This window comes from Catharus ustulatus, chromosome 12, assembly GCF_009819885.2.
Source record: "Catharus ustulatus isolate bCatUst1 chromosome 12, bCatUst1.pri.v2, whole genome shotgun sequence".
NCBI lineage: Eukaryota > Metazoa > Chordata > Aves > Passeriformes > Turdidae > Catharus > Catharus ustulatus.
Genome location: NC_046232.1, coordinates 1,794,444 through 1,822,028, shown reverse-complemented (window position 1 = coordinate 1,822,028; position 27,585 = coordinate 1,794,444). Strand labels below are relative to the sequence as shown.

Below are 27,585 nucleotides of genomic sequence, written 5' to 3'. Positions count from 1 at the left end.
CTCATTCCTGTGTGCAGACTCCAGTGAGGACTTCCCTGCATTCCCAGACTCCAGTATGGAAGCTTTTGGGCTGGGGCTGTGTGCTAGGGATGGATCAGTCTGCCATGGGATCTGCTCCTTGGTGCAGATCCCACCTTGGTTTCACCCTGGTGACAAGGCACAGCTCAGCAACATCCCAGTGGCTCACCCGGAGATGGATGCAGGCTGCTGCATGGACATGGGGTGTGTAAATCCTGGGGGATAAATCCTGTGGGATTAGGAGTTCTACAAGTCAGTTCTGGCTGTCTCCCTGTGGTTTCTGTGACTTTTCTGAGGAGGAGGCAGCGTTGCCATGTGAGAGCACTCAGGGCAGGATGCTGCAGGATGTCCATCAGGGATATTGTTATAAATAGCATTTCTTGGCTGCTCCTTCCCACCAGCAGCAAAGGTTTTCAGAGTGATGACTCCTGATTTAATGTTAGTCCTTCACCTGGCTGCTTTGGGCCTGCAATGCCCAATTGTCTTGCCCCCACAAGATTCTTACCATTATTTAACCCAAACAGGTCAGCTCTGTGCTTTACAAAATACATTCTTGCTGATCCTGAAGATTTCTAAATGTCTTTCAATCTGGCTGGGTCTCTTCCAAACTCTGAAAAATTGCAGGCCCCTGTAGATGCTTTCATGTCCTTGAGGACAAGTTCTGCTGACTGGAGAACCTCCCTGGGGAGCCCACGCACTTCTGAGAGGTTCAAGAGTCCATAGCAAATAATTCCAAAATTTACCATGCAGGCCTCCCCCAAGTCCTCAAAGGCACGAGTTCAGATGAATAAAATAAATTTGGAGTTAATAGACCTCACTGAATTTGAAATACAGTATTTCTGGCAGGGGGAAGGGGAATAGAAGACTTGTCCAATGGTTAGAACCTTCCCTCTATCATACCTTCTTATCTCCCCAGTGCCTCAGCTGCTTAATTGGAGACTCTCTCGAATAATTATACTCCAGAGTAGAGAATTCTTTGGTGGACAGATTTTTTTTTTTAAAGGCACATTAGGGGGAAACAAAACTGGGCTTGTAAGGAGAATGAGTTACATCCTTGTGTTGGCCATAGCTGGTGTGGTTCCACAGCACTGCTGTGAGATAATCACCCATTCTCCCATGCTCTGCCGCTCACCTTAATAACTCTCCCAGGATTTGATGTAATGGTTTACATAACCTTTCTGAAGCATCCTGAATTCTGATGCATCCAGCACTTAAATGTGACATTGAGTCAACTCTGAAGTACTTTACAGCTGGGTGATGCTGCCTGGGGCTACAGCAGACAATGAATGGAAAAGTTTCACTTACAAGGATGAACTTTTTACCAGCTGAGCTGTGTGTCTGGAAGAAATCTCAGGGTCTCAAATCCCAAGCCAGTTTTGTCTCCCTGTCCTGCTTGTGGATGCGTGCAGCACCAGGGTGGATCCAGGGCAGCATCTTTAACTTGAATCCCTGTTACCTGTCTGCATGTGGCCTCTCTGTAGGTACCTGCCTCGGAGCCCAGTGGCTGGATGACATTTGTAGTCAGCGGGGAGAAAAAAGGCACATCCAGACAAAATTCATCTGACCTTTTTCAGGCAGCCACCTTAGAAGGAGATGAATCCTGCCCCTGAGAGGCCTTTTCTCTCCGTTAGCAATACAGCAGTTCACTCATCTTGTCCATGGATGCAGGCTGTGTTTGGGCAGGTGTACCCCCTGGATCCCTGCTGGGCTGTAGGATTTGTGCATGGCCAGGGGAGATGCTTTGGTCCTTCCCGGGGCACTGTGCTGGGTGCAGGAGATGGGTGGCCCTGCTTCCCCCAGCACCCTCCCCAGCTGGGGCTCTGGCACGTGGCATCCACCAGCCCAGCCAAAGGCACAGCTCAGAGGAGAGGGATAGAGAGAAGCATTTTCTGCTATGTGGGGTTGATTCTGCTGCCTTCAAAATCCCGCAGTAATTGCTGGTGTTGACTGTATATGTAAATCTGTATCTATAATAGTCTCTCTCATGTATGTCTGTGTATATATATACGCAGGCACACGTAGCTGTGTGTGTACCTAACATATGTGCTCTCAGCCCACACAGCAGATGGGGCTCTGAGCGCCACTGCAGCGCGCGTTCCTCAGCCCCGGTTCGCGTGGCACCCACGGAGCAGGCGGGGTGACATCCTGCCTGTGCCAGCCTCACCACTCATCCCCACCTGCCACTGCCCTCCCCACCCTCCCCGCTGGCATTGTCACCCTGCACAGCGTGGACATGGTCCTGCTGTCACCGCTGTCCCCACAAAAGGCGTGGGGGGTTCCCTGTGCTCCCCAAGCTTTCAGGGCTTGGTCTTTGCTGGGAGAAGGATGAGGCTTGTGAGGAGCTCCCAGTGCAGGTGGATGCAGTGGGATGTAGCAGCCTCCCAGAGCTTCACTGTGGCTCATTCATTAGTTCATTAGTTCATGTGTCTTAATAAACCAGGCTGGCCCTCTGTCAGCAGGGAGTAACTCAGGCTAGGCTGCGGGGGAAGCACCTTGGGAATGGGAAAGAGCTCCTGGAAAGCACAGCTGTGCCCCAGGCAAAAACAGGAGCCTATCCCAAAGCTCTTGGGGCTTGTGCTACTCCAGATTCTGGGCTTTTGGCTGTACCTTTCAGCCTGCAGTGAGGTGTGGCTACAGGGTGTCCCCAGGCCAGCACAGGTGTCCAGGACACGGAATGCAGGGAGGGCACACTCTCCAGGGTGCTATCCAACACTCAATCCCTCAGCAGTTGGAGGTGCTGCCTGACCCTTTTCCCCATCTCTAGCAAGGTCACCACATCTCCCAACTCTTTCTTTTTGCCAGTGTGAGTATTAAACACTGGGCATGGCCCCAGCACTGTGATGCAGGTCCTGCTACCATGGCTGGTCACAGTGAAGCAACGTGATTTGGTTGTGTGATTTCCCACCCTGGCATATTCACAGAATATTCAGAATTAGTCCAGAGGAGCAGAGCTGAGGGAAGCAAGGTTCTGCAGGAGTGTGGGGAGGGGGAGGTACACCCAGCTCTGTACAGGCTGTGACCCGAGCAGAGCCAAAGCACAGGGAGCAGAGCAGGTAAGGGAGGAGAGGGCAGGTGTAAGAAAATTCAGGTGTGCAGCTGGGAAAGAGCCTTTCCATAAGAGAGCTGTTGGTGTCGACAGTGTTGGTAGTGTCACTGATGGAGAAATTCAATCACTTCCAATGAGGGAAAAATAATTGTCTTTCGAGGTACAGTAGGTTGTTGTCATTTTCCTATGACACACTCCATCAACTTTCAATTTCTAGTACAAAAGCCCTTCGTTCTTGCTCGGGTCTCTCTAATCCATTGCTGTGAGCACTCGTGGCAGACATGGCCTAGGCTGGGGGACTCAGCTGGGAACAGAAAGGCCCAGATTGTACCAAGCTGAGAGAAACACCCAGACCCTGCTGGGCACAGAGAGGGCCAAACAGGGGAAACCAGCTTGGGTCAACAGCCAGTGAAATATCTCATCCCCTTGAGCCCCAGGTCCTTTGAAACAAGGAAAACAACATGGGGAGGGGCTCAGATAGCTTGGGTAGAGGGGTTTGAGGTGACCTCTGGCACTGGGATCCCAGGCAGGTCTGGCACAGGGAGGCTCAAGCCCTCTGGGGCTGGAGGATGCAGGTTCAGTGCTGTCCTCCCCTCTGGTGTCCATGGTGGTGGAGAGGAGAGGAGAGGAGAGGAGAGGAGAGGAGAGGAGAGGAGAGGAGAGGAGAGGAGAGGAGAGGAGAGGAGAGGAGAGGAGAGGAGAGGAGAGGAGAGGAGAGGGAGAGGAGAGGGAGAGGAGAGGGAGAGGAGAGGGAGAGGAGAGGGAGAGGAGAGGGAGAGGAGAGGGAGAGGAGAGGGAGAGGAGAGGGAGAGGAGAGGGAGAGGAGAGGGAGAGGAGAGGGAGAGGAGAGGGAGAGGAGAGGGAGAGGAGAGGGAGAGGAGAGGGAGAGGAGAGGGAGAGGAGAGGGAGAGGAGAGGGAGAGGAGAGGGGAGGGGAGAATGGCCAGCAGTGATTTGGAGCAGAGGTGTGGGCCACACACCAGAGCCAGAGCTCAGCACTTCCCTACCACTAGGTGAAATAAGAGGTGATTAGCAAAACATCCCAGCATCCCAGCTACAGAGCTTCTCCTCTAGCACTGGAAGAGGAAATATGTATTTAAAAACACTGCTCTAACAGAGAGAGGTAATGATGTGTTTCAAGGCAGAGCTGGTATCATTCATAAAGCCTGTGCTGCTTAATTATATCTGCCCCATTTAGGAGAAAAATGATTTCCCAGTGAGTTTCTGGTTTGTTTTCCCTCTGTCCCGCTGTATCTCACCATGGCTCCAGCTGTTTGTCTTGCTCTTTGGGATCTCTGTCTCCAACCACAGCTTGAATCTGGCTGCCAGCCCCAGGAACTGAGGACTGTCACTGTCACCAGGTGCCAGCCACCCAGAGGGGCCCCAGAGCTCAGGATGGGCAGAACTGAGGTAATGCCATCCTGCACTGACTCCAGCTGTGGCAGCAGAGATAAGTCCCTTGTTCTTATGGGACAATAGTCAAGACCAATTGACCCAGACTCACAGAATCACAAAATATGCTGAGCTGGGAGGGACCCACAAGGATTATCGAGTCCAACTCCTGACCCTGCACAGGACCATCCCCAGGAGTCACTCCAGATGCTCGAGAGTGAACTTCCTGAACTCTGTCAGGCTTGATGCTGTCACCACTTCCCTGGGGAGCCTGTACCAGTGCCCAGCCACCCTCTGGGTGAAGAACTTTTTCTTGATATCCAAGCCACCTGCTGCTGGGCACACAGCCCTGCTTTAGTGCTGAGGACTCGTTGGGGACCCCAGTACTTTCCCGGCAGGCTCTGGCACGCTGTTGTCTGCGGGTGCCTGTGCCTGCTGTCAGTCCCATTGCCCTGCAGCCCCACAAGCTGGGGCTCTTCCTTCCAGAGAAGGGCTTTTCATGCTGCTTTTAAGCAACCTTAGCCTGTGGTGCTTTCCTTTCGCTTGTCAGCTCTAGCCTAACATTATTTGGGTAGAAGCAGAGGGTGGGAGTGTAGAGAGGCAAAATGGTGGCTTTTTTTTATTTCTTGCATTCATAAGACATTTAAAGTGACACACAGAGACAATAATGTATCACTCAGCTCGAGTACAGCTTGAATGGTTTAAAAATACGCTTCTGAACTTTCCACCCCTATTCATGCACAGGCACCATCCCTTTGGGGTCTGCACTTTGGCAAGAACAAGCAAGGAGTTAAGCAGCTCGGCAAGACGAGCTATTTATGGATGTTGCAAGCTCCCTGCTCTGCTCCCATACCCCATTCAATCCTCTAATTATGTGCAGTTGTTTCATGCTGTGTCTCACGGCGCGCTCTCTGGGGGAAACCTCTGGGGCTTTGCCAGCTGATGAGGAGGGGAGGGAAGGGGGAAGACTCTGCCACAGCCTGGGAAAACAAGGGATGCTGTGAGCTTGTTTGGCTGTGAGCTGTGGGGATACCAGGGCACGGCCCTGGCACCTCCTGGACAAGAAAGCAGAGCTTGTAAGAGCAACAGCCCTGGTGGGGGAGTTACCTGTGGGAAGGAGGATGTAGCAACAGAAGGTGTGGAGACACTTCCCCCTTCCCTGGGTTCAGTCCCCTGTGTCCTCGAGCCCTCCCTGTGAAATGGAGCCCAAAAGCTGCAAGACAAACATGAGAGAGCAGGAGGGACCTCAGGGCTTGCCAGCCACTGCTGCCCTCAGACAATTCCTCTATAGCACTGCCAGCTTGGAGAAGAGAGTGGCTGCTGCCAGGATTCTGAGCCTCCCCTTGTCTCCCTGGCAAACCCACCCAGCTGCAGACTTGCTCTGGGGTAACTGCCCATGAAAACTGCCCCTTTCACCTCCATAAACCCCTGCAAAGATGCTGCTCCAGCATCATAAGAGTTTTAGTTAATCCAATAATAGTCTTTGAATAAGTCGACAAAACAAGAAAAGAGACGAGAATAATCTCCAGTGCTGGAGCTGCATGGCTGTTCCATTAAAGCAGCTCTGTAAGCATCCTCAGTGCTGCAGCCTGCACCCATCACCCCCGGTGTTTCACACTCCCCAGACACTCCCAGCAGCTTTTCTGGCACTTAGGAATGGTGACAAAGTGGTCTGGGGGAGACCAGCAGAGCCAGCACCGTGTCCCCTCCACACTGCAGGGTGAATGGACACTGGGAGGACTGGAAGGCACAAGCACACCCTGCTCATCCAGAAGCTGGACAGGGCCAGGGATCCGTGCAGATCTGTGTGGACACAGGGTCCCACACCCCCAAGGCTAACCTCTGCAGTCAGTGCTGTCAGACTGGTAAGAGCTGGGGGCAGTTGCTGGTTACACTAGTCCCAGATAAGCTGCTCATGGGAACTGGAGAGGCCCAGATTCAGTTTTTTGTGTGGGTCTACCAGGCTGTTACTCTCCCTGTGTATCTCTACTCATGTCTCTGCTTCTCCCTGCTTTGCACTTCCCTTCTGATTTATCCTGGCCAGCACCAGTGATCCTGGGTCTCCTGGGTCCTTCTTCCCATGCAAGTGTGGCCCAGGAATGGCAGAGAGAGCAGGAATGTCTTCTTCTCCCTTTACCCTTCCCAAAGCTCATCTACCCATTCACGGCACCCCCTGGGAACAGTGCTCAGACCCAGAAGCTTTCACAAACACATCCACCCAGAAGCTTTCACAAACACATCCACCCAGAAGTTTTCACAAACACATCCCCATGGGTGAATTACCTGACCTGTGCCTCTGCTGACAGCTGAGCCCTTCCAGCCACCCACCGTGCCCCCAGCCTGCTCCCAAGCCCTTCCCAAGCAGGGAAGGGAGGCTGTAGCCAAGGCCCTGTGTGGTCCCAGCAGGCAGCACAGGCAGTTCACATCCACCTCCATCTGTCACAGCATCCGGAGGCACAGGCAGCCCCTGCACACACACCTGGGCTCAGGGAGCCAGCCTGTGCCCTCCATCTGCTCCGTCTGTGGGGAGTGGGGCTGAGCCACCAGTGCCCCTCCAGCAGCTCAGTTCAGCTCTGGACAGCATTGGGTGGAGGCAGGGTCCTGGCAGTCCCTGCCCATGGAGGTTTAGATGCCGAAAGGGCCCCAGTGCAGCAGGAGTTTGGGGTTCAGCCCCCTGGAAGCCCACTTTGGTGGGTGCTGATGAGGTGTTGGGACCATTGCCATGGAGCCCTCACTGTGGAGTGGGGAATGCCAGAGGCTCCCCCTTCTCCTCACTCTGCTCTGCATGGGTTTGCTGTATTCTCACCTGATTAAGGGATTTGAAATACAGCCTTTGGCTTTGAGACCCAAAATAGATGTCAGGTTGTCTTTACTCTGCTGAAGGTTCCTTAGTATGTAAATCCCTCCCCGACACAGTCGGTGCAGCACGGTGCTTCTGAAGGGATGGCACCTCCGGGATCCCGGCTTTCCTGGGGATCCCCATCCCAGCTCCTGCTCAGCAGTGTCCCCCTGGGCAGGGCTTCCCCAGGCCCTGCTTGCAAGCCATGGTGCAGGGGGGTGCTGGCACAGCCCCGTGACAGGCACACACGTGTTAGGGATGGTGCTTTGCATCCCTGCTCCACTCCCTCCTTCTCCCCCTGCACTACATGGGACCCAGCAGCTTTCCAGGGAGACACTGGGGCCAGCGGGCAGTGACATTTGTTTTGTCACTTATGCTGTCGTCACCAAAAAACCCTAAAAAATAGCTGCCTCTAGGGGAGAGCTGGGCCTGGTGACATTCACTTCATCTCACAGCAGCGAAGGTATCCGGCAGCATGCCCAGGAACCGCGCGCTCTGTGCCGGGATAAAGGAGCCCCGTGCTGCCAGCAGGGTGGCCTGGAGCCCGTGCCCCTGCTGGGGACCAGGCAGGACCTGCAGGGTCAGGGACACCCCGCCCTACAACAGCCCCCCACGAGCTGTGGGCTCTGCAGAGAGCCGGGAGCGGATGTTCATTTAGTGACATTAATTGCTTGATACTTCTGCAATGTTCCCTACCTTGTAAAGATTGAGTCAAAAAGCAGCGCCTGAGGAACTGCCTCTATTAAAGTGATGTTCATTAGAGCTGACTTGGCGCTACCTCATTAGGCTGCTGTAATTGAAGGAGTTAATTGATTATCAATAGTTTGAGTTCCCTCTCCTCATGCCCACAAGGCCCTACTGGGTGTTCTTCGGGGGCCAGCATTCATCATGAGGCTGGGACGTGCCTCACTGCTGGCAGCCACAGCTTGGGCTGCTCCGTGCGTCCCTGTCTCCGTGCCGTGCCCGTCGTGATGCCGGCACTGCCGCCAGCGTTTTCCGCGTGGGTCCTTTGCGTTCAGCTTACTCACCCAGATTTGGCACTCACTCCAAACCATCTAAAATACTTCTGATGGCTCCCCTTTCCATGGCTGTTCTTTAATGCCTGTGTATTCTATTTGGAGAGGCTGCGTGTGGGGGTTTGGTGACTCTCTCCTGGGTGTGAAAGCAAAAGCAGAGCCTCCGAAGCAGCTGCTCCCTGAGCGGCTCCGTCCCGCAGTGCAGGGCTGGGGGGCACAGTCTGGGGGCACAGTCTGGGGGCACAGACTGGGGGGCCCGGTGGGGCTGCATGGCCGTGTTCTCATGCTGGTTTTCCTGAGCTTGGACTGACTCCCTTGCATAGACACGTGCTGCTGACTCAGTCACACCTCTGCTGTTTTTAGAGGCGTCCTTCTAACACCCTGCCTCGTTCAGCAGAAACCAGGGAGATACTGTGCTTCCCCCAGCCAGCCTGAAAACACATCCCCTGCACCCAGGAGCAGCTCTTGGGCTGCTCATCCTGGCCCTTGGCTGCTGGAAATGGGGTGGGCATGGTCTGTGCTCAGCCCTCCTGCCACAGAGATTGCCTCCTGCCCTGTCCTGCCCTCAGGGTTCACCCTCATGTAGCCCTCCTGCCAGGAGCAGTGCCCAGAGCATCCTCAGGTACCCCCAGGAGCTGATGGTTCATTGCTGCACCCAGAAGACCACGACTGACATGGAAGTGGTGATGCTGCAGTAGGCAAGCTGGGAATGGAAAAAAGGATCCTGTCCATTCCTGCATCCACACACCTCCACGAGGGCACAAGCAGGGCTCAGAAAGCCAGAGGGTAGGGCTGCCACAGACCATCCATCTGCTGCCAGTATTTTTTTTGGGCAAATGCCACTCCCCTGCCCCAGCTCAGGGTCTGCGCAGCATCACAGGTGACAGCACAGACAGCGAGGTGGGAGGTAGACAAGCCAGGAGAAACTGTTGCTCCCCAACTTCGTTAGCTTTAACTAACGAGCTGTTTATAGGAGTGACATGACACCTGCTTTCCTCTTTATAAATTCAATAATTTATGAAAGGTATTAAAGGCAAAACAGCCTCCCGGATAAAGCCTGTGATGCGTGTACGCTGGGTATTAGCCAGATGGGACAATGAGCTACACTTGAATAACACACGAAGATATTTACCCTCTCCCTCTATAAATTATTAAGGGACTTTTTTGCACGTAATTACATGAGCTTTTATGTTTCTCACTCCCTGCCTTTAATCCTTTTTGGAAAGGTGCCAGTCATTTATAACAGGAGCTGAGCAAACAGCAAATGCTGTGGCTGGTTTTGGGGTTGGGTTTGGGGGTCGCTGCAGATGGTGGAGGTGCAGGAAAGGCCATGGCTGTGAGCCCATCCCGCTCAGCACGTGGCACACCCTGCAGGGAGGGACACAAATGATCCCTGTGGGGCTGGGATGGGGTCTGGCCCCAGCATGAGGTGCTTTTCCTCCAGAGTGGGTTCGGGGAGGTGGCCATGGGAAAGTGCAAAGCAGGCTCCAGTGTTTTAAACACCCTCCAACTGTGCATGCAAATCAATTACATGCAGATGTAATTGGGCATGCAAATGTCACTAGGAGGCTGTTTACATGTGCAGTGTACATTAGGGGGGCACGTGTGTGTGCAAAGGAGCACTCAGGACATTAGTAATAATTACACCCTGAGAGTGTCCTGGTGCTGGGTCTGCTGCTTCTGCTTCTCCAGCTCGGGCCTCCAGGGATCAGAGCCAGACCCTCCATGCCAGAGCCTCCTTCCCTGACTGATGTGTTGTGTCCAGCAGTGCAGCTCAGCTCCCCCTGCCCCCCAGCACCACTCTCCCCATCCCTCTTGCTGGTATGGCTGCAGCCCCAGCTGAGCCAAACTTCTTTTAAACATTAAGGTGAGGAGCCCATTTCATTCCCTCCAGGCACCCTGACCCCTTTCTCTTAGCTGCTAAGAGTTTGTGAGTCAGCCCTAGCAGGATGGCTCCCACATCACCTCCCCATCCTCCCTGCCCAGCACAGCCTTTGCTTTTTCAGTGTGGGCAATTGACAGGACTCTCCTGTCCTCCATACTCACAGCTCTCTCCAAACTCTCTCTTTGTGCCAAATTCTTTAATCATTGCTCTTTGTCCTGTTGTGCAGCTCCTATTCTTACACCAAGCTGTTAAAAAGCTGTCACTGTCATAAATTCCTTGTCCCAGAAATTATCTTTCATCTCCTGAACGTGGGCTACAATAGGCACTGAGGTGCTTGATATTATTAATACCTTCTACATATGTGTCAATGGGCTTAAGAACTTAATGGAGCCTTTTCCCTCAGCCCTTCACTGGCCTGTTTGGGCTGCTTGACAGAGCAGTCAAGCTATCAGTGCTTGACTCAGGCTGACATGAGGACATGTGGCCTCTCTCCATTCCAGAACGTGTCATAGAAAGGGCTAATTTCCACCCCAAAATTCAAATGGGTCAGGGTGGTGACAGTGCCCTGGCAGAGGTGTGGATGAGCTGAGCAGACCCTGAGGGGCAGACCTGTGTATCAGCAGCTTATCCCAATCTTCAGCAGCGCTTCCTTGAGGGGGCTACAGAAAGGCTTTTTTTTCCTGCTCTTTATCCCAGAGCTTCATGGAGGTCATGTCACGATTTGAGATGTGCAAGGCACGAGCACAGCATCTCCTACCTCTCACCTGGCATTCAGCTGGACAGAGAGCTGGAGATGGGTCCAGCCATGTACCTGCAGCCTCCAGCAAGCGAGGTGGGGGCAGTGGAGGGATCCCCTCCATGGCCTCACAGCCCCAGCCCATGTTCAGGGGGACATGCTGTGGCTCCTGCCACTGCTGTCCCAAGTGAATAGCAGGTAGTCAAAGAATTTTTGGATGATTCTGCTCCAAATCAATACACTGACCAGAGCAGAGAGCAGTACAAGACAGTGCAGAGAGAAAGCATTTTGATAATACTCAATAAGGATCCTCAGTTTCACTGAGGAGCAACCATACAATGTGGAATTTGGATTCCCTCCAGCTGATAATGAGAAGCCACTGGACTGACTCAGCCTGCTGTGAGAAGGCATCAGCACACATCCAGATGGCCGTGGGGATGGGGGAGCAGGAATATCCTGCCTTGCCTCTTCGTCCCACTCCCCCCACACACCCTGAAATGTCACCACCTCCAAGTGAGAACGTGATCTGGGAGCACGTTTCTCCCTGCCTGCATCCGCAGGGGCTTGGTGGAGCAGCCATCCCCAGGAACAAGGGTTCCCCAGAAACCAGGGTTCCTCAGGAACAGGTCCTGCTGCCAGCAGTGCTGAGGAGGCCAGGGGAGCTCTGTGTCCATGAGTTGTGCAAGGCACGAACAAGACATCAGGGTGACCTTTCTTCCCTGTCCCAGGCAGCCAGGAGTTCATGGTGCCTTCTGCAGGGACTGGGTAGGACTGGGCAGGATCAAGGAGCTGGCTGCCGGTCGAGCCCAGGGGACATGTGAGGTACCCTCCTCTCCGGATGTGCAGGGGCAGAGCAGGGACAGCCCCTCCCCCGGTCCCGTTGCCAAAGGGAGGAGGCTGGAGGGGCAGACAGCCGATCTGGCGCTCCCAGAGCCAGCGCTGGCAGTACTTCAAGGTGTGGTACATCTTATCTCTGCCTGGCATTTGCATGTATTTTCTCAGCTCAGCTTGTTGCGACAAAAGTGTGAAAATCTGAAAGAAAAGGAATGATAATAATAATGGGAGTAATTAAAATCCACCTCCCTCCTGCCAGCTCGGCCCTTTCTAGACCTATTGCTGCATTCCTGGACACGTGCACTGAAACCAAGGGAGACCTGCAGGTCCCAAGTGTCTCCCCGGAGGGGCAGGTCTGCTCCCCACTGCCCAGGTCCCTCGTGCCGTGTGCAGGTGCTGCCTCTCCGGGAGGGAGCTGAGAGCAGGGATAAACTCCTGCCTCCTGCCAACAGAAGGGAACCATCTGCCACAGCCTGTTATCATCTGAGGATGGCAGTGGCAAAGAGCTGGAGCATCTGTCTGAGGGACGAGCCCCCGCAGATGGACACCCAAATGTTCTTGCTGTTCCCTGCAGGTTTTAAAGAGGAACATGTTCAACGAGGGCGTGCGAGCCGAGCTGCTCTGCAGCATCCAGGGGCTGCACGCAGGTCAGCACAGCACAGTGGCACCTGGAGGGCTGGGGCACTCTGGGTCACTCCATGCTGCAAAAAGGAGCTTGATCCAGTTGAGGGGTTGACTCACAACAGCTGGAGTTGGTCTCTACAGCATGGGGGAGGCCAGTAAAGGTAATGGAAGAGGGAAAGAAGGCATGTTAGCTGCAGAGCTGTCAGCTGCATGTAGCTACAGGCTGTCAGTGGGCACAGGAGGGGATGGTACTTCCAGTGAGGCTTGGCTATGTATTTCTGGCTGTCCCCAGTACTCTGTCACCCATGCTACAGCACCTCAGGGACATTACAGTAAGCTCACCAGTCATGACGGGTCAGTAAATGCAGAAACATGGGAGCCTTTGGGGCTTCCGAGCAGGGGCCAATGCAGTTCCTCCGGCAGAGATCAGCAGGGTTCATTGCTGCCAGAATCTGCCTTTGCCCAAAGTGTCCTTGAGGCTGTTGGGGTGAGGAAGTGCTGCCCATGAGGTGGGCTGAGAGTTAAAGCGAGAAAAATCCAAATGGCAGTGCTGGTCCTGGGGCAGGTTGGTTGTAGGGGCTCCTCTGACACTCTAGCACTGTGGGCAAGGGCCTTGGGGCTCCAGCTGAGAGAGCAGCTTTTAGGTGAAGTTTTCCCTGCACTCTCTGTCCTTCCCATCGCCTCTCCCCACTACTGGCCAAAATGCACAGTGCAGCTGTCAAAGCAAAACAGAGCTGTGCCTGCTGTCATTCCTGGGGCACCGTGCTGCCCTCACTTCTCCTGCTGCCAGGTCCAAAATCATGGAGCCATAGAATGGTTCGCATTGGAAGATGTCTCAAAGATCTAGTTCCAAACTCCTGCCATGAGCAGGGACACCTTCCGCTTAGACCAGGCTGCTCAGGGCCTCACCTAAGCTGGCTTTGGACATTTCAGGGAAGGGAATCACACGCTGAGGGTACACAAAAGGCAGAGTTTGCACAGGGCTGTTCTATAGCAGAGGTGTGCACAGATGCCATCTTAGCCCAAAAGCTCATCCCTGCTCCTGCCCAGTCCCCCGTGCTCTGCCTCTTGCCTCGCTCCCGGGGTGAGGATGGCCGTCGGAGCGAGGTGGGAAAGACGGTCTTGGAAGGCCCCCTGCTTCCAGGCAGTGCATAGCATCAGTCTCACACGCCACCAGAGCTCCGTGCATGGCGTACTTGCCGTGTCTTTGTGGAAGGGCTGAGGTGAAATTTCCCCCCCTCACACACCAACAATTCCAGGAATTATTCCCGAGTGAATGTGCCGTGCCCTGCACTTTAGCGGGGCTCTAACGGGGGCGAGGCGGAAGCATAAGAAGCATTCAGAGTTCTTAGCCTGTCTTTTGTCCTCTGTTTGTTTTTTTCTGGCCGCATTCAGATTGCCGGCTTTGTCTGTGTTTGTGAAGTGCTATTAACATCGATGGCATTGCTGCCATAGCCATAAGAATAAGAGGCATCGATTCGCACCGGGTGAAGGTCTGAGGACCACTGAGAGGAGCCAGGCTGAGTTTCCTTGATGGCAGGAGGAGAGCTCGGGCACTCACACACGCGTTGCCACCCCGCCGTGTTTCCTTCCACGAGGATGCTGTGCCCAAGCCCACGCAGGGACACACACTTCATGGGAGCCCACCCTCCCAGGAGCTGGGTCTGTGCCTGTGGGAGCCGAGGAGTGGGCGGGAGCGGAGAGCTGGAGTGATTCAGCCCTCAGCTGGCGAGTTCACCGTGCCCACCCTTTGTTTGTTCCTCCTCTGCTCAGAAGCTCGCCTGTGCCAGGCAGGAGGATGAGGGGGCTCCGGGGAGGCGGCAACTTTTCCTGAGTGCCAGGAGGGGCTCGAGCTCCCCGGGGCTTGCTGGTAGCCCTCTGCAGGGACAGGAGCTGGGGATGGCCCCTCCCGCTCTCCATGGCAGCACAGGAGAGGTCTGGGGCCAGCTCAAAAGCTCCGGCTTGCTGAAAGAGCCGTTCAAGGGAGGGTTCGTGGGAGCCAATGACGAGACCCGTGGCCCCAGCCCTGGTGCCCCTGCCTTGGGTCCGCCTTGGCCGGCAGCCAGAGACAGCTGAGTAGAAGCAGGACAGAACAGGAATCACCCCAGGAGAGCCCAGCCGAGAGCAAGCAGCAGGGGCAAGTGCACATTACAAGCAAAGTTTGTGTCCATTACTGCTGGAGATACCAGCCTCGGCTACGAGAGCCAGCACTGGGCAAATCTAACGCTGCTCGATAAACAATGCCCATGATGGAAGGGGAAAGTGGTGGGCAGAGCTCGGGAAGTCGTGCACTCAGTCCTGAATGAAAGGCCAGTCCTGAATGAAAGGCCAGCAGCTCAGCATGCACTGGACCCTCCGAGGGGGCCTTTGGGAGCACCAGGTCCCAAGCCTGTCCTCGGAGGCGTCCCCTCAGCGCTTGCAGCCCTTTCCCTCTTACGTGCCGGGGTGGGGGGACAGTGTAAAGAGGAGCAAAACGCTGTGCTGAGGTAGCTGCTGTAGGACGGACCCTCCGGAATCCCCAGGGTAGCCCGGCACCGTCTCTCGGCGGACGCAGGGCTGGGCACTGACGCCACGGGCAGAGCTCGGTCGGTCCGTCCTCTGCGGACAGCGAGGCTGCACCGGCAGAGCGGGGGCTGCGGGGCCCCGTTCCATCGAGCGGCCCCGGTTCCGGGGGAGCCACCCCCGCTCCCCCCGCCCGGAGCGAGGGCGGCGGCGGGAGGAGGGACCGGCCGCGGCCGCCGCTACCGTGCCCGCCGCTCCGCGCACCGCCCCGCGCCCGCCGCCGGCTCCTCCCGGAGGGGAGGCGGGGGCCGGCGGCACCCAGCCCGGCCCCGCCGCGGCAGACCCGGCTGGCGGAGCGGGCGTGCGGAGCCCGGGCCGAGCCAGCCGCTCGCCCGCCCGCCGGGGCGATGCCGCCGCCCCGAAGCGCCGCCGGCCGCCCGGGCGCGGAAGGCAGGGAGCCGCCGGCCGCGCGGCCCTAGGGCGGCCCCGGCGGGCCCCCGTGCCCAGCCCGGCCCGGCCCGGCCCTCCCTCCCCCGGGCGCGGGACTGGGGGGCGGCCCGGCCCCGGGAGCGCCGCCACCGCCGCTCGTGCTGTCGCTGCGGAGAGGGGGAGCTGCGCTACTGCAGGTGGAGGTTTGGCGGGGGGGCCGGGGGAGATGCCATTTCTGACCGAAGGAGATCGCCGGCGAGGATGAGATGCGGGTAAGCGGGACGGGGGACCGGAGCGGGGCACGGGGCTGACGGGACCGGCGGGGCTGGGGGCTCCGTGGCCCCGGGACGGCGCCGCCGCGCTGCTCCGGGGCCGGACCCGCGCCGGTGCAGAGGGCGCGGGGCTGGGAACTTGGTTCGGGGGTGCGGGGAGCCGTGCGCTCCGGGAGCTGCCGCCCTCCAGCCCCGCCGGTGCGGATGCTGCCGCCTCCCCGCCCCGCTCTGCCCGGGCGCTCCCCTCTGCCCATCTCCTCCCCGCATCCCCGCACCGTTCCCGCAACCTCGGCGCAGCCCCTGCGGGAGCTGCGAACCAGGCGGGGCCGGGGTTAGGGGCCGGGGCTCGGCGGGACTGAGGTTGTATCCTGATGGGGAGTATCCTCCTCCTCTCCGGGTAGTTCCCGGGTGAATTGGCCGGCCTGGAGCAGATGCCTTGTTCAGGTAGGGATCGGATAGTCTGGACAGCGCTACCCTCCGGGACTGGCAGGGGAGCGGGGATGAGCCTCAAGCTGGCTGTGCCCATCTCCCGCCCAGCAAGGGTTAACCAGGAGGAGGAATTGTTCCTCTGCCCATCCCTAAAGCAGAGGCATTAAGGGTTAAAGACGGACAGGGAGAGCTCTCCAGCCCGAAGTGACCAGATCGGAGGCAGCAGTCATGGGGAAGGGACATTTTTCAGGGCAGGGGTTCACCTCTCTGTCACCAGCCCCCCCAGCCTGGAGATAGGTGAGTCGGGGACGTGGGGAGTTCACGCCGAGTAAGGTGATCCCTCGGGCTCCGGGAGGGCTCTGGGGGCTCTGAAGGGTCCCCCTGCCTGGGCTCAGCCCCACATCCCGGAGCCAGGAGCCAACCCAGAGAGCTGGAGATGCTGGACAGGGTCAGGCTGCCGGCGCGGGCTCTGCCCTCGGTTTGTGTCTGGCAGAAAAAAGAAGTAGTTAATGTTGAAGGAGCTCCACAGGGCAGTGGGGATTGCGAGGATGCTCAGGAGCCTGCTTGGCAGAAGGGCTCTGGGAGCCCTCCCGGGCGGTGCCGGTGCTTGTTGCTCTCCGTTACTGGGTGTAGGTTATTGAATTTTTCACCTTGCGCCTTGGATGTATAAATAGCCCGAGTGACGGGTTAAGGCACGGCTCGATCCAGGTGCCGGAGATGCCACCTCCAAGAAAGAATGGGAGTGTTGGTGCCGCGAAAGTGATTTGCACGAGGAGAGGGGGGCAGCGGGTGAGCGTGGGCACCGCTGGGATCGGGTCTGCTCGGACTGGTCGGCGCGGCCGAGGCTCTGCTGCCTCTCCCTGCCTATCCCTGCCCCGGCTGCCGCTCCAGCGATCGCCACCCGCGCTCCTTCCCAGCGAACGCCCTTTCCAGCGAGCGACTGTGGCCGCTGGCCGGCAGCAGGGGATCGCTGGTCTCCGGGGTCTCGACTTGCGGGGGGAAGTTCGGGCATTCCCAGGAAGAGCCCCACTCCATGGATCTCCCTCCATCTCCCCTTCCTCTGAACCACCTCCCAGAGCCCGGCTGTGGCTCTGCAATGTTATCCCTTCCACAGCCCCATCCCAGCCTCCTGCCAGCCTTAACCCTCTCCTCACTGCTCTGCACCTTGCAGCAGCCCTGACCTGACCTTCACGCACGCTGGAGACGGCTGTAGAGCAGCGGTGTGCCCGTGCCCCCGGCCATCTCCTCCAGCACGGGGGCTGCACGGACCGTACGGGACTGCCCAGCCCAGCCCCACCCAAAGGCAGCTCTCCCAGCCCCTACCCCAGCCCATCCCCACCCAAAGGCAGCTATCCCAGCCCCTATCCCAGCCCCTATCCGAGCCCAGCCCCACCCAAAGGCAGCTCTCCCAGCCCCTATCCGAGCCCATCCCCACCCAAAGGCAGCTATCCCAGCCCCTATCCCAGCCCCTATCCCAGCCCATCCCCACCCAAAGGCAGCTATCCCAGCCCCTATCCCAGCCCATCCCCACCCAAAGGCAGCTATCCCAGCCCCTATCCCAGCCCATCCCTACCTCACAGCAGCTATCCCAGCCTGTCCGCACCCCCAACACCAGCTATCCCAGCCAGCATCACTGCCCAAGCCTTTCTCCCCCTGCTTCTTCCCTGTCCATTCCCCTGTCCCCATCCCGGAGCTCTTGCAGGAGCAGGTGGCCAGAGCAGCCGTGTCTGTCCCAGGTGCCCACAGCAGAGAGGCAGCTCAGCTCCCTCTCCTCTCCTGGTGCCAAAGCCCCCTCTGCCCATCCAGCAGAGTGGGCTGGGGGGCTGTAGGAGGACGTGTCTGGGTTGGCTATGCCTCCTTCACCTGCTGCTTCTTGCTCCTTCCTGGATCCTGCTGGTGCAGCTGCTGAATGCCATGGAGGAGAGGGGCCTCTGGAGCTCCCAGATGACGATCAAGGCCAAGAGGGAAATCTGCCCCTGGGCTAAAGCCTCCACATCTTCCCACAGAGTTTTCCCCATAGCACCTGAGCTTCAGTGATCAGGCAGCCCCAGCTCCTGCTGGGCCTCATGGGACAGGCAGGAGGTGACTGGAGGAAATAGTAGAGCTGCTTTTACAGCTCCTGGGGAAGCATCAGGTTTTCCAGGCCTTCTTGTGGACGGATTAATTACTAAACAAATGGCTGTACCACTGTAACACCGTACTGTGCTGCAGTTACTCTACACCTGTAATGTAATTACTGTGTGATACCTCTAATTACCGCTGTTTCCTGGAAGGTTAACAGCAGCACTGAAGGACTAATGTTTTCTTTAGTGTCCGGCTTCACACAGCTGAAGTTAGTGCTGCTCCATGTAAGTGACAAGTATAAAATCCTCTAATTGAGGCTTTCATTCAGGGGTGGATAAATCACTTTATCATAACACCACAAGTATAGTGTGATTACAGTTGCTGAATTATGGGCTTGATGAGGTATGTTGGATGACCACTGGGTGCTGCTATTTGGTGGGACCCTGTCCTTGGAGGCAGAGTTGGCAATGGGCACATTTCTGTGAAAACACAACTCAGCTTGGCCAGGGTGTTTGGTCTCTCCAACACACCCAGTGCACTGAGTCAGCAGCTCTCCTCTGTTCTCTGAACCTCGAGCAGGATTCATCCTACCATGAGCAGAAATGGCTTTTGGTGGGAAAAGAGCCAGAAGAGCTTTTCAGGTAGCAGGGAAGGCTGGGACGAGAGAGAAGAGGGCTCCAAATGCTTAACTCAAATCAAACAACCCAAGTAAAACAAAGGGAGAAAGAAATGGAAGGCCATGACCTCAATTTTCTCCTTAGTCAATTTTTCCACTTTCTTTCCATCCAGGAGAGTAAAAATGGGAACTTTTGGCAGGGAATGGCTGCAGGGAGAGAGATCTCTGTGCCTCTGCTGTGTGTTGTGCCTTACTCACAGCCAGTGCTGGTGGCTGTTTGAACCTGCTGCCTGTTGGGCAGTGCCAGGACATGTGAAATGGCAGAGGGGGAGTGTCTGGGGATGGGGTTTACTTGGGGAAGGGGACAAACACCAGCCAGAGTCCCCCCTTGCCAGTGCTTGCCCAGCCCCCAGGCACTGTCAGCAACATGGTGTGGCCTCTGTCCCCTTGTCACCAGGAGAAAGCTGGGTTGCACAGGGGTGGCTGTATCTGAGCAGTGTTAATTGTCAGCTTGACCTGGGTGATTGAATAAATGCTGATAAATGTCACTGAGAGTGACATCGTCATTCTCATCTCCCCTTCAGCCCAGGCAGGGAGTGTATGGCTCTCTCCATCCCTGGGGGCAGGAGGTCACACCAGTCTAGCTTGGCAAGGGGGACAGAGGGGGAGTGCCTAGCCTTGAGCAGAGACCCCAGCCATTGCTGGGGTGAATCCTGGGTGATTCCCACCTTCCAGGAGCAGCAATCAGGAATGGCCAGCAGGACTTCTCTGGGCCTGCATGCGATGCAGGAACTGTATTGGTGCAGCATGGCCATGCTGGGGGAGCCCTGCCATGAGCCCCACCAGTGGCTCAGTCCTCCCTCTGGCCTCACCAACATCTTGGCCACCATCCCTTGTCCCTCCCAGGCCACCCTCCTATATCCCATCCAGACAGCAACTCCTATCTGAGTAAGGATCAGGCAGGGCAGCAGGTCAGGGTCCCTGTCACAGGGGCTGGGGAGCTTGGCTTTGTTTTGTTCATTCTCATGGTTAAGCACAGAAATGGTTCTGTTTAACCATCCTGTATGGTTCTTTCCATTATTTTATTCACATGTCTTTGCAAGCTGCTCAGTGCCTCAGCATCCTGCAATGGACGTGTGTACAAGGAGCATTCCTCTCCTGGGGTCCGCACGAGTGTCCTGGCAGAGGCCACAGGCTTTCCCCACTGAAGCACTTGTGTCCTTGGACTGAAGGAAAGGGTGCTTGTCCTGAGGTGGGGACAGTCCTTGGGTGAGCCAGAGGGTCCGCACAGGGAGCAGGGACAGAGTGATGAGGTGCAGGACTGGGCTGTGCATTCCAGGACATGATTCCTGTGGTCCAGCACATCCAAGGGATGCTCAAATGGCATCAAAATGCCTGTGGCTGCCATCAGGCTGGGCTGAGCTCTGCTCTGGGGGACAGGCTGGCCATGGTTCCCTGGGGGATGTGCCCCTGAGCACCCAGCCCTGCCCTTGGGGCTGTAAAGTTCCTGATGCAGCCCAGCCCCTGCCACCCCACACAGCCCTCACTTCCCTGGCAGCCCTTCCCCTCCCCGCCCTATACTGCTCTTAGTTGTATCAGTAGGACCTACAATTACTATTTTTTTTGTCATTTCCATTCTGTTTCTTCATCAGAATGCAAAACATTAAATGTCGCTCTGGTAATTATGGTTAATTTCATAACCTGCACCTTAATTGGATTGGTCTCTGATGGGGAATTCTCGTAGGAGGGAGAAGCAGAAATATTTTGACGTGATCTATTCTTTCAGCTCTTTGTTTGGATTTGAGATGTCGAGTGTGAAATGGGAAACAACTGATTTAGACCTCAGAGGCAACCTGGAGGTGGTGAGCAAAGCCTGAGCATTCCAGAAGCACTTCTCACCCTCCAGCAGCCAAACCTTTCCCTCTGTACCCGACCCCAGCCTTCCTCCACCCGTCCTTTAGACTGGGAATAATCACAGAGACAAACCCATCTGGTCTACCCAAAACGTGAGCCTGAGGAGCCGGGGAGGCATCACAGTAAGCACTGGCCTAGTGGCTTGTTCTGCTGTAGCACAGAGCAAGGCACGGCACTCCACAGGCTCCCCCTGGGTCCGGGGACTTTAGGGACACCCACAGGGACACCTCTATTCTGCTGGAATTGACAACAATCCATGGACATCCCCAGGGCTGGAAAGGGACAGCAGTCTCCGTGTGGACCAGGCTGTCTCAGTGCCTGTCTGGGGCTGTGCCATGGGGTGGCCGTCCCACAGAGCCAGCATCTCTGTGCCACTTTGGGCCTGAGCTCCAGTCTGCTCTGGGAACCGCAGAATTGCACTGCCATTAGGTGCTGCCATTAAACTGATTTGTGCTCAGCCTGTTTATCCTCTTCAATGGGAAACGGCACCGGAGCGGCAGCGAAATGGAAACCCTGGCCTTGCATTTCCGATTGCATTCCCATGCACTGTGTTTCCCCGTGATTACTTTTGTTCTCACGTACAGCCCAGGGCGCAGGCTCTGTGTCATTATCCACAGTGCTGGGAGAGGAGGAAAGGGCAGAAAGCATTGCTTTCAGCTTGAGCAAAACACAGCAAACCCACCCCATGGCTGCCTGCTTTTGAGGGCAGTGGGGAGCCATTCTATCCCCATGGATGGAGTCTCTCTTTTGTTTTTCCATGCCCACGGGCTCAGCATGTGCTGGAAAGGCTGAGGAGTGGCATGGCTGAGTCTGCCGCTGTGCTGGCACTGACACCCCTTGTCATGGGCATTAAATGACTGGGCCTTGCACAGCCCCACACCTGCCAAGGATTTCTATCAACCCAAGCCCTGTCCAGGCCACATCCCACAGCACCTCCCTTCCTGCAGGATTTGGGCTGGGAAGGGCTGGCAGCCCCTTGCCCGCTCTGCCTGGCTGCGTGGGTTCAGCTGGATGTGGGATGGGCGGGCTCAGCCGCGGCTCGGCACAGTTTGTTTTTATCTAATCCATTTTATTGTTGAATGAAACAATAACAGCAAATACAGGCCCTGAAGACAAGCCATAAATAATGTAAAAATCAAACAAGTGAGAAGGGGGAAAAGAAAAAGGAATTACACACGTAAAACCAGCCCAGAGAAAACCAGGCTGGGAAGAGGAATCTTCCCTCTGCACTTGCTATTGCTCATGCTTTCTTTGCCTCCCTTTTTTCTCCATTTCCTTCTCTGGTAATTCCTGCAGCACCGAATTTGTGATTATGTGAACAAAACTTAATAATAACTGAGAGGGGGAGAGAGAGAGACAGAGAGATCTAGCTTGTGGGAAGGAGTTGGGAAATGAGGTGGATGGAGTGAACTGGGCTTGAAGCAAAGCCTCTCTCCTGGCACTCTGCTCTGCCCTGTATGCCTGCGGGGTGTGGAGCAAGGACAGCTCAGCTGATGCCACTGATGCCCAAGAGAGCCCTGGCAGCAGCACACACAGTCCCTCAACCCCTGCCACTTGTCCCACCAGTGGGTGATCCCAGAGCTGGCTCTGCTGGGCTGGGCTGCACTTGGCTTCTCCCAAAGGCTTCCAAGGCCACTTATTTTAGGCAGCACTATAAAAATACCAGGCCTGGTCCTAAAGGGGGGGTAAATCAGCAGGTTTCCCTGAGGTCAGCAAAGCTGACAGCTTTATGTCCTATGTCCTTTGAAGTTCTCTCGCCACTATCCCAAAGGTTTCCAGGGGAAAATGCAGTGCTCCAGAGCAGCCCTTGTATTTTCTTGGTGTCCTGTGCTGCTTGTAGGGGCATTCAAGGGATATGGCCTGGTAACAGAAGTAATGCTGTAAGTACAGTCTTAGCTTAAATTAAAGGTAAGGAGCGTGACTGGTGCCTGGACTTGCTGTTCCCCAGCCTTTGGGACTTCAGTCTGGGGTTTCAACCTTGGAGCTGTTGGCAGGGATGCAGTAGGGACACAGTGGTTTGGAGTCATGATATTTAGAAAGGGTCACATCCCAAAGCCTCAGTGCTGTTCTCTGAGGGCCCTTGGGACCAGTTGGGCTGGTTTAGCATTTGCTGTCCTGTTGAGGCATCCCTGGGTAAATGAGGGCAGGAAGAGGCACTGGTGGCCTGTTAGCCCTGGGTTTCTGCTGCTGGAGCTGCTGGTGCCCCAGCCCTTCTCTGGGCACTGAGCAGGGCTCTGGTAGCTGGAGGAGATTGGGTGTTCCCAGGCAGGGAGCAGTAGGAGGGAGCAGCTCATCTTTACTGGTGCCCCCAGGTGTGGTTTATGGTGGCCAGGAACGGTGTCTCAGCCTGGCAGAGCTGTGTCCTCCTTGCTGCTGGGACACTGACCACAACACAGGCTGGAGCCTGGGTCTGGGGGAGCAGGAAGCCCCTGTGCCCAGCCAGCCCTCAGGACATGCCCACACAGCGATGCCATGGGCTCCTGGCCGGGAGGAGAGGCACTCTGGCACTGGGGTGACTTTGTTCCAGCTGCTTTTATGCCATGTCAGGTGCTGTCCTGCCCTGCACGTGGGGTCCAGCTCAGATTCCGTGCAGCTGGGCTCTGGCTGATTCAGCAGCACTGGGGCTGTGTGCTGAGCCACACAGGGCTGCCCCAGCAGCACCAGAGCTGTGGGGAAGGATGGCTGCCTGCCAGGGCTGTGCCCATCCTCCAGCCCCAGCCCAGCACTGCCACCCGGTGCAGGGCCCTTGGGGCGGTTCAAGGGGGCACAGAAGGCATTTGGGCCATGAGCACGTTTCAGGGGATGCCTTTGCAATGTCAGACCCTGGCAGCTCTCCCAGCACACTCCTTGGACTCTCTTTCACCTCTTCAGGGCAAGTGTTTCCATTGCCCTGAGAAGGGCCTGGGGTTTTTCTATCTCCCTTTCCCAGCTACAGACAGGGAAGAACCATCTAGGGAGACCCTCATGGCACCTCCTATATCCAGTGCTCATAGATCAGAGTGCAAGGTGGAGTTGGGTGCCTTCAGTGAGCACTTAAAACATCCTGGTGACTCAGCCCATATCCACAGAAACAGCAATCCCAAGGAAATTTGCCAAAATCAAGGAAGAAGAAGGAGAATCCCCATTCAAATGGTGCATGTCCTTCCAGTGCCCACCAGCCTGCAGCTATTTCTTCCTGACCCTGCCCTACAAGTTTCCAGCCAATCCTTGGGAGCTATTTCCTTGGCAAACACCACTCCCCTGCTTTTTGGCTCTCACAAATAATAAAAAATGAGCCTTCTCCAGGCTCACCTGACCTGGGAAGCACTGAACCATCAGTTTAGGCAGTGGCTGTGGCAGCAGTGACCAGTCTGTGTCCTGGCCACCTCCATCCATGAGCAGGGCAGCATTGCTGGCCCTAAGCCCCAGCTCCACTCTGCTCTGCACCCTCACCCCCCTTGTTTATCTTGTGTTGGCTCAGGGCTTTACACCCCCTGACATCCACAGCTGCCTTTGCAATTACTTATTGATCCCTTGTCAGGATGTTTTCTCTGCTGATGGGGTGCTGAGGCATATGCAGCCAAAGAGAGAAAAGATGCTCAAATCGAAGGAGCAAAAGTATGAGGAGGATGAGGAGCTCTTGCACAGATGTGATCGCAGCAAGAAACAGCCTCAGCAAAAACTGCTCTGAGCTTTGGCATCCTGCAGAGACAACCAGGATCTCCTCCCATCGTCCTGCTCCAGTAATCCGCCTGAAAACACTCTCCAGGTTGGCTCTGGGCCACTGCTGTATGTCCCTCCACTCCACATAGGGACAGCCCTGCACGGGGTCAGGTAGATCCACAGCCCAGATTTAAACAGTAGACAGCTGGGCCAAAACCTCCTCTTAGCAGCATTCCAGCCCCCCAGCCCATGTTAGAGCTCTTCTCTTCCCCTGGGCATCTCCCTGTGTTTTCTGCTCTTCTTGCCCTGTGTCTGGATGCTTTCCTGACTCACTCTGGTGCTGGGGACACCACATTTTGGGTGGCAGAGCCTGTTTCCATGACGAAATGCCTTTGCAGAGTGCTCCCATGGACCAGCCATGGCTGAAATGCAGTGCCAGCCGGGCGGTGTCAGTGCCGGAAGGGGATTTGCATCTTCAATCCTTCTTCATGCTCTTTTACAGCTTCAGAGCAGCTGCCAGAGCAGATCAGGTTGCGTCACACCTATTCCAGGCTCCCACCTCGGAGCTGCTGAAAGCAGATACTCCAGGAAGCTGAGCAGCTCCCAGCTGGAGAGCTGTGCCTTCCTGTGGGAAGGGGAGTGGTGGCCCTGGCAGCTGGTGGCTGGTAGGACTGGGGCTGGGCACTCCTCTGGCTGACCTGCCTTGGCTCACTGCCTTGCTCGTGTGTCCTCACCACCTTGAGGGGTCCTTCTCATCTTCAGCCTGCTTCTCCCCCATTCTTTCACCCTCCTGAGCTGCACCTAGATGATTTGGGGCCAGGCCAGGACACAAAACAGCCCTCTAACCCTTTGTTAGCAGCCCATCCATTAATGAAGGCCCAGAGGAGTGTGGTGGCAAGTCTCCATTGCGCATGCCAGTGCTGTACCACGCTGGCGGTGCCCACCAGCCAACCCTGGCAGCACTGAGGGATCACTTTATGCTCTCCCTCTTCGATTTCTTCTTCCCCATGTGATGCACAGTGATTCCAGAAGGCAAACCACCTCCTCTGCCTGATGCTCCCACCCATGGCTGCCCATCCTTGAAGCCTGCACTCTGGGATTGGGTGGGAAAAGAGGAGGAGGACGGAGCAAATGGGGTGGAGAGGAAGGAGAGATAAAGCAAAAGGGCCCACAAATGCACGCTGGACACAAGGGAAATGATGAGAGGAGGAAATGGGCACAAGCGTGTTTGGCAAATTAAAGCTGCTCCCTTTGTTTTGTTGCTTTGCAGATAGCTACAGAAACAGTGCAGAGCCCGGGGTCTGGATAAGGCTGTTAAATATTTATTTGTAAACCTGGAGTCTTTGTCTCTAAAATGCAGTCAATTTCAATAAAATGTGATTTAGCTGGGACAGTTTAGTGGAGACAGGAGCATGGACTCGAGGAGCTGTGTCTTGGTTTCATATGAAGGCGTCAGGGCAGAGATGGGGTGAGCCCATGGCTGAACTCACACCCACACTGCAGCCCCGTGAGGGTCGGGTTGGGGACACTGAGCCCTCAGAGCACTGTGAGGCCCCTCCCTGCTGGGATATGGCTCGCTTTGTCCTAAATTGCCTGTTGTTGCTGGATGCTCTCAAAAGCATCTGGTTCAAGGGTGAACATCTCCCGCCCTGTAATTTATGGCTGCCAGGTGGGCTTAGAGCTGACTCGGGGATTTTCGCCGCCTGCTCCCTCGCTGTCAGCACAGCAGATCGCTCCCTGCTCAGTGGGGTGGGGAGCAGGGAACAGCCCAGGGACAGCGGTGACAGTGGTGGGCATGGCCAGGCAGTGCCCACCCCTTGGGGCATCCTCAGGAGCACACTCGGGGCAGAGCCTGGGCTTCCTTTTGGGTCATCGCCCAAGTCTGGCTTTTCTGGGGTTCTTCCTCCCACACCAGGGCAGTCTGTGCCTGTCACACTGCAGCAAACCCCACGCACGTCAGTGCTTCAGTCTGGCCCCAGGCTGCATTTCCCGGCACAGTCCCAGAATGGCAGCTTCTCTCCCAGCACTGAGCCCAGGCAGGGACACTGGGCAGGTCCTGCTGTATTTAGCACCAAGGCAGCGCTCCGGTGCGTCCATCTGTGCCTCCTGGGCTGAGGCCAGACCTTCCCGCGGGAAGGGACTGTTCTCCAGAGCCCTCAGCCCTGGGCAGCAGGTGCTGAGGACAGGGGTCAGTGGCTGCCATGGCTCTGAGCATGAGTTTTGCTGTGGCTTCCACTGGGTTTGCTCATTGCCTAAAGGCAGTGAGTCTGGCAGCTGCTGCTTTTTTTGTCGATTCTTTTTTTTGTGATTGAGGAAGGAGAACCACGCTGATGCCAAGGGCTGTGGCTCTCGTGGACTGGGCTGTGCATCACGGCCATGGCCTGATCCTCTGCTCCAGCCTGGCAGCCTGGAGGGGAGCTTGGGCTGTTTCAGGGTCTTCCTCAGAGTAAATCTGGGAGGGCTTTGTGGAAAGCCCTTCCTGCAGGTAGCAGTTGTGCAGGGGCTGTAAAGCCATGCATGCATTGTTGGCACACAACTCTCACAAAAATCAGAGTTTGAGTTGTTTTTAGAAGGGCATCTCTTAATATCCACATCACCTTGAGGCACAACTATTTCTCTCCGAATCAGGCAGAGGTAAATGGGAGCCAGAAGTGATTTAAAGCTCATCTTAGCTCAGAATTTTCCAGCTTATTTATTGTCTTTCTCCCAAAGCTCTTCTGTGACTCTGGCTATTAAGATTACGGATGTTTTTGTCAGGGATTGTATTTATCACGGATTTAAATTTAGCTGAGAACTAATAACGTGTGAGGTGTGTCTAGACTTTAATTCTGGGCTGTGCTTGTCGGTAATACCACACAGATCCTGCTTCATTCATCTATTGCCTCTCTGCCGATATTTCACTCATTGATACTGCACAGCTCTGCTGAGGCTGCAGTGGGGATAACAGCACTAGACCAAAGGTGTTGGAGGTGAAATTGCCTTCCTGCTGGTGGAGAGGCAGGATTGAGCAAGGGGGAGGTTGGTCTGCAGGATTCAGCTCTGCCCCCTCCCCACACCCAACAGGGATCAGAACAGAGCAGCACATGCAGACAGAGTGGAGCTTTTGGCCCAGCACAAAAACAAGGCGAGTGCCTGGCACTCTTAATGAGCTGAGTGTTTTCAGTCCTGCTATAATTAAGCCCCTCAGACTGTATTTTGTTTTGCATGCCGTGTTTTGCTGTCTTTGATGGCTTTCTCAGCATGGCTGTGAGGAGCAGGAATTGGTTTCTGAGAAAAAAGGCTGCAGGCGAGCCAGTGCTCAGTAACAAGCATGTGGTGGGAGAGCAGT

At 56.0% G+C, this 27,585-nt stretch overlaps 1 protein-coding gene across 4 annotated transcripts in view; it reads left to right on the top strand.

The window, feature by feature from the left end:
* The window catches only part of LINGO1 (leucine rich repeat and Ig domain containing 1), a 176,252-nt gene that overhangs the window by 144,656 nt on the left and 4,011 nt on the right, over positions 1 to 27,585 (top strand). Inside the window, exon 1 of one of the 4 annotated variants that reach the window (XM_033070474.2) lies at positions 15,460 to 15,592. The exons of 2 other annotated variants lie outside the window; for them this stretch is intronic. In XM_033070474.2, the coding sequence (XP_032926365.1) occupies positions 15,587 to 15,592 (6 nt within the window). In that variant the 5' untranslated portion in view covers positions 15,460 to 15,586. Of the gene's footprint in view, positions 1 to 15,459; positions 15,593 to 16,217; positions 16,319 to 27,585 lie in introns of those variants that run through there. One more of the 4 variants, XM_033070477.1, reaches the window with a different exon arrangement.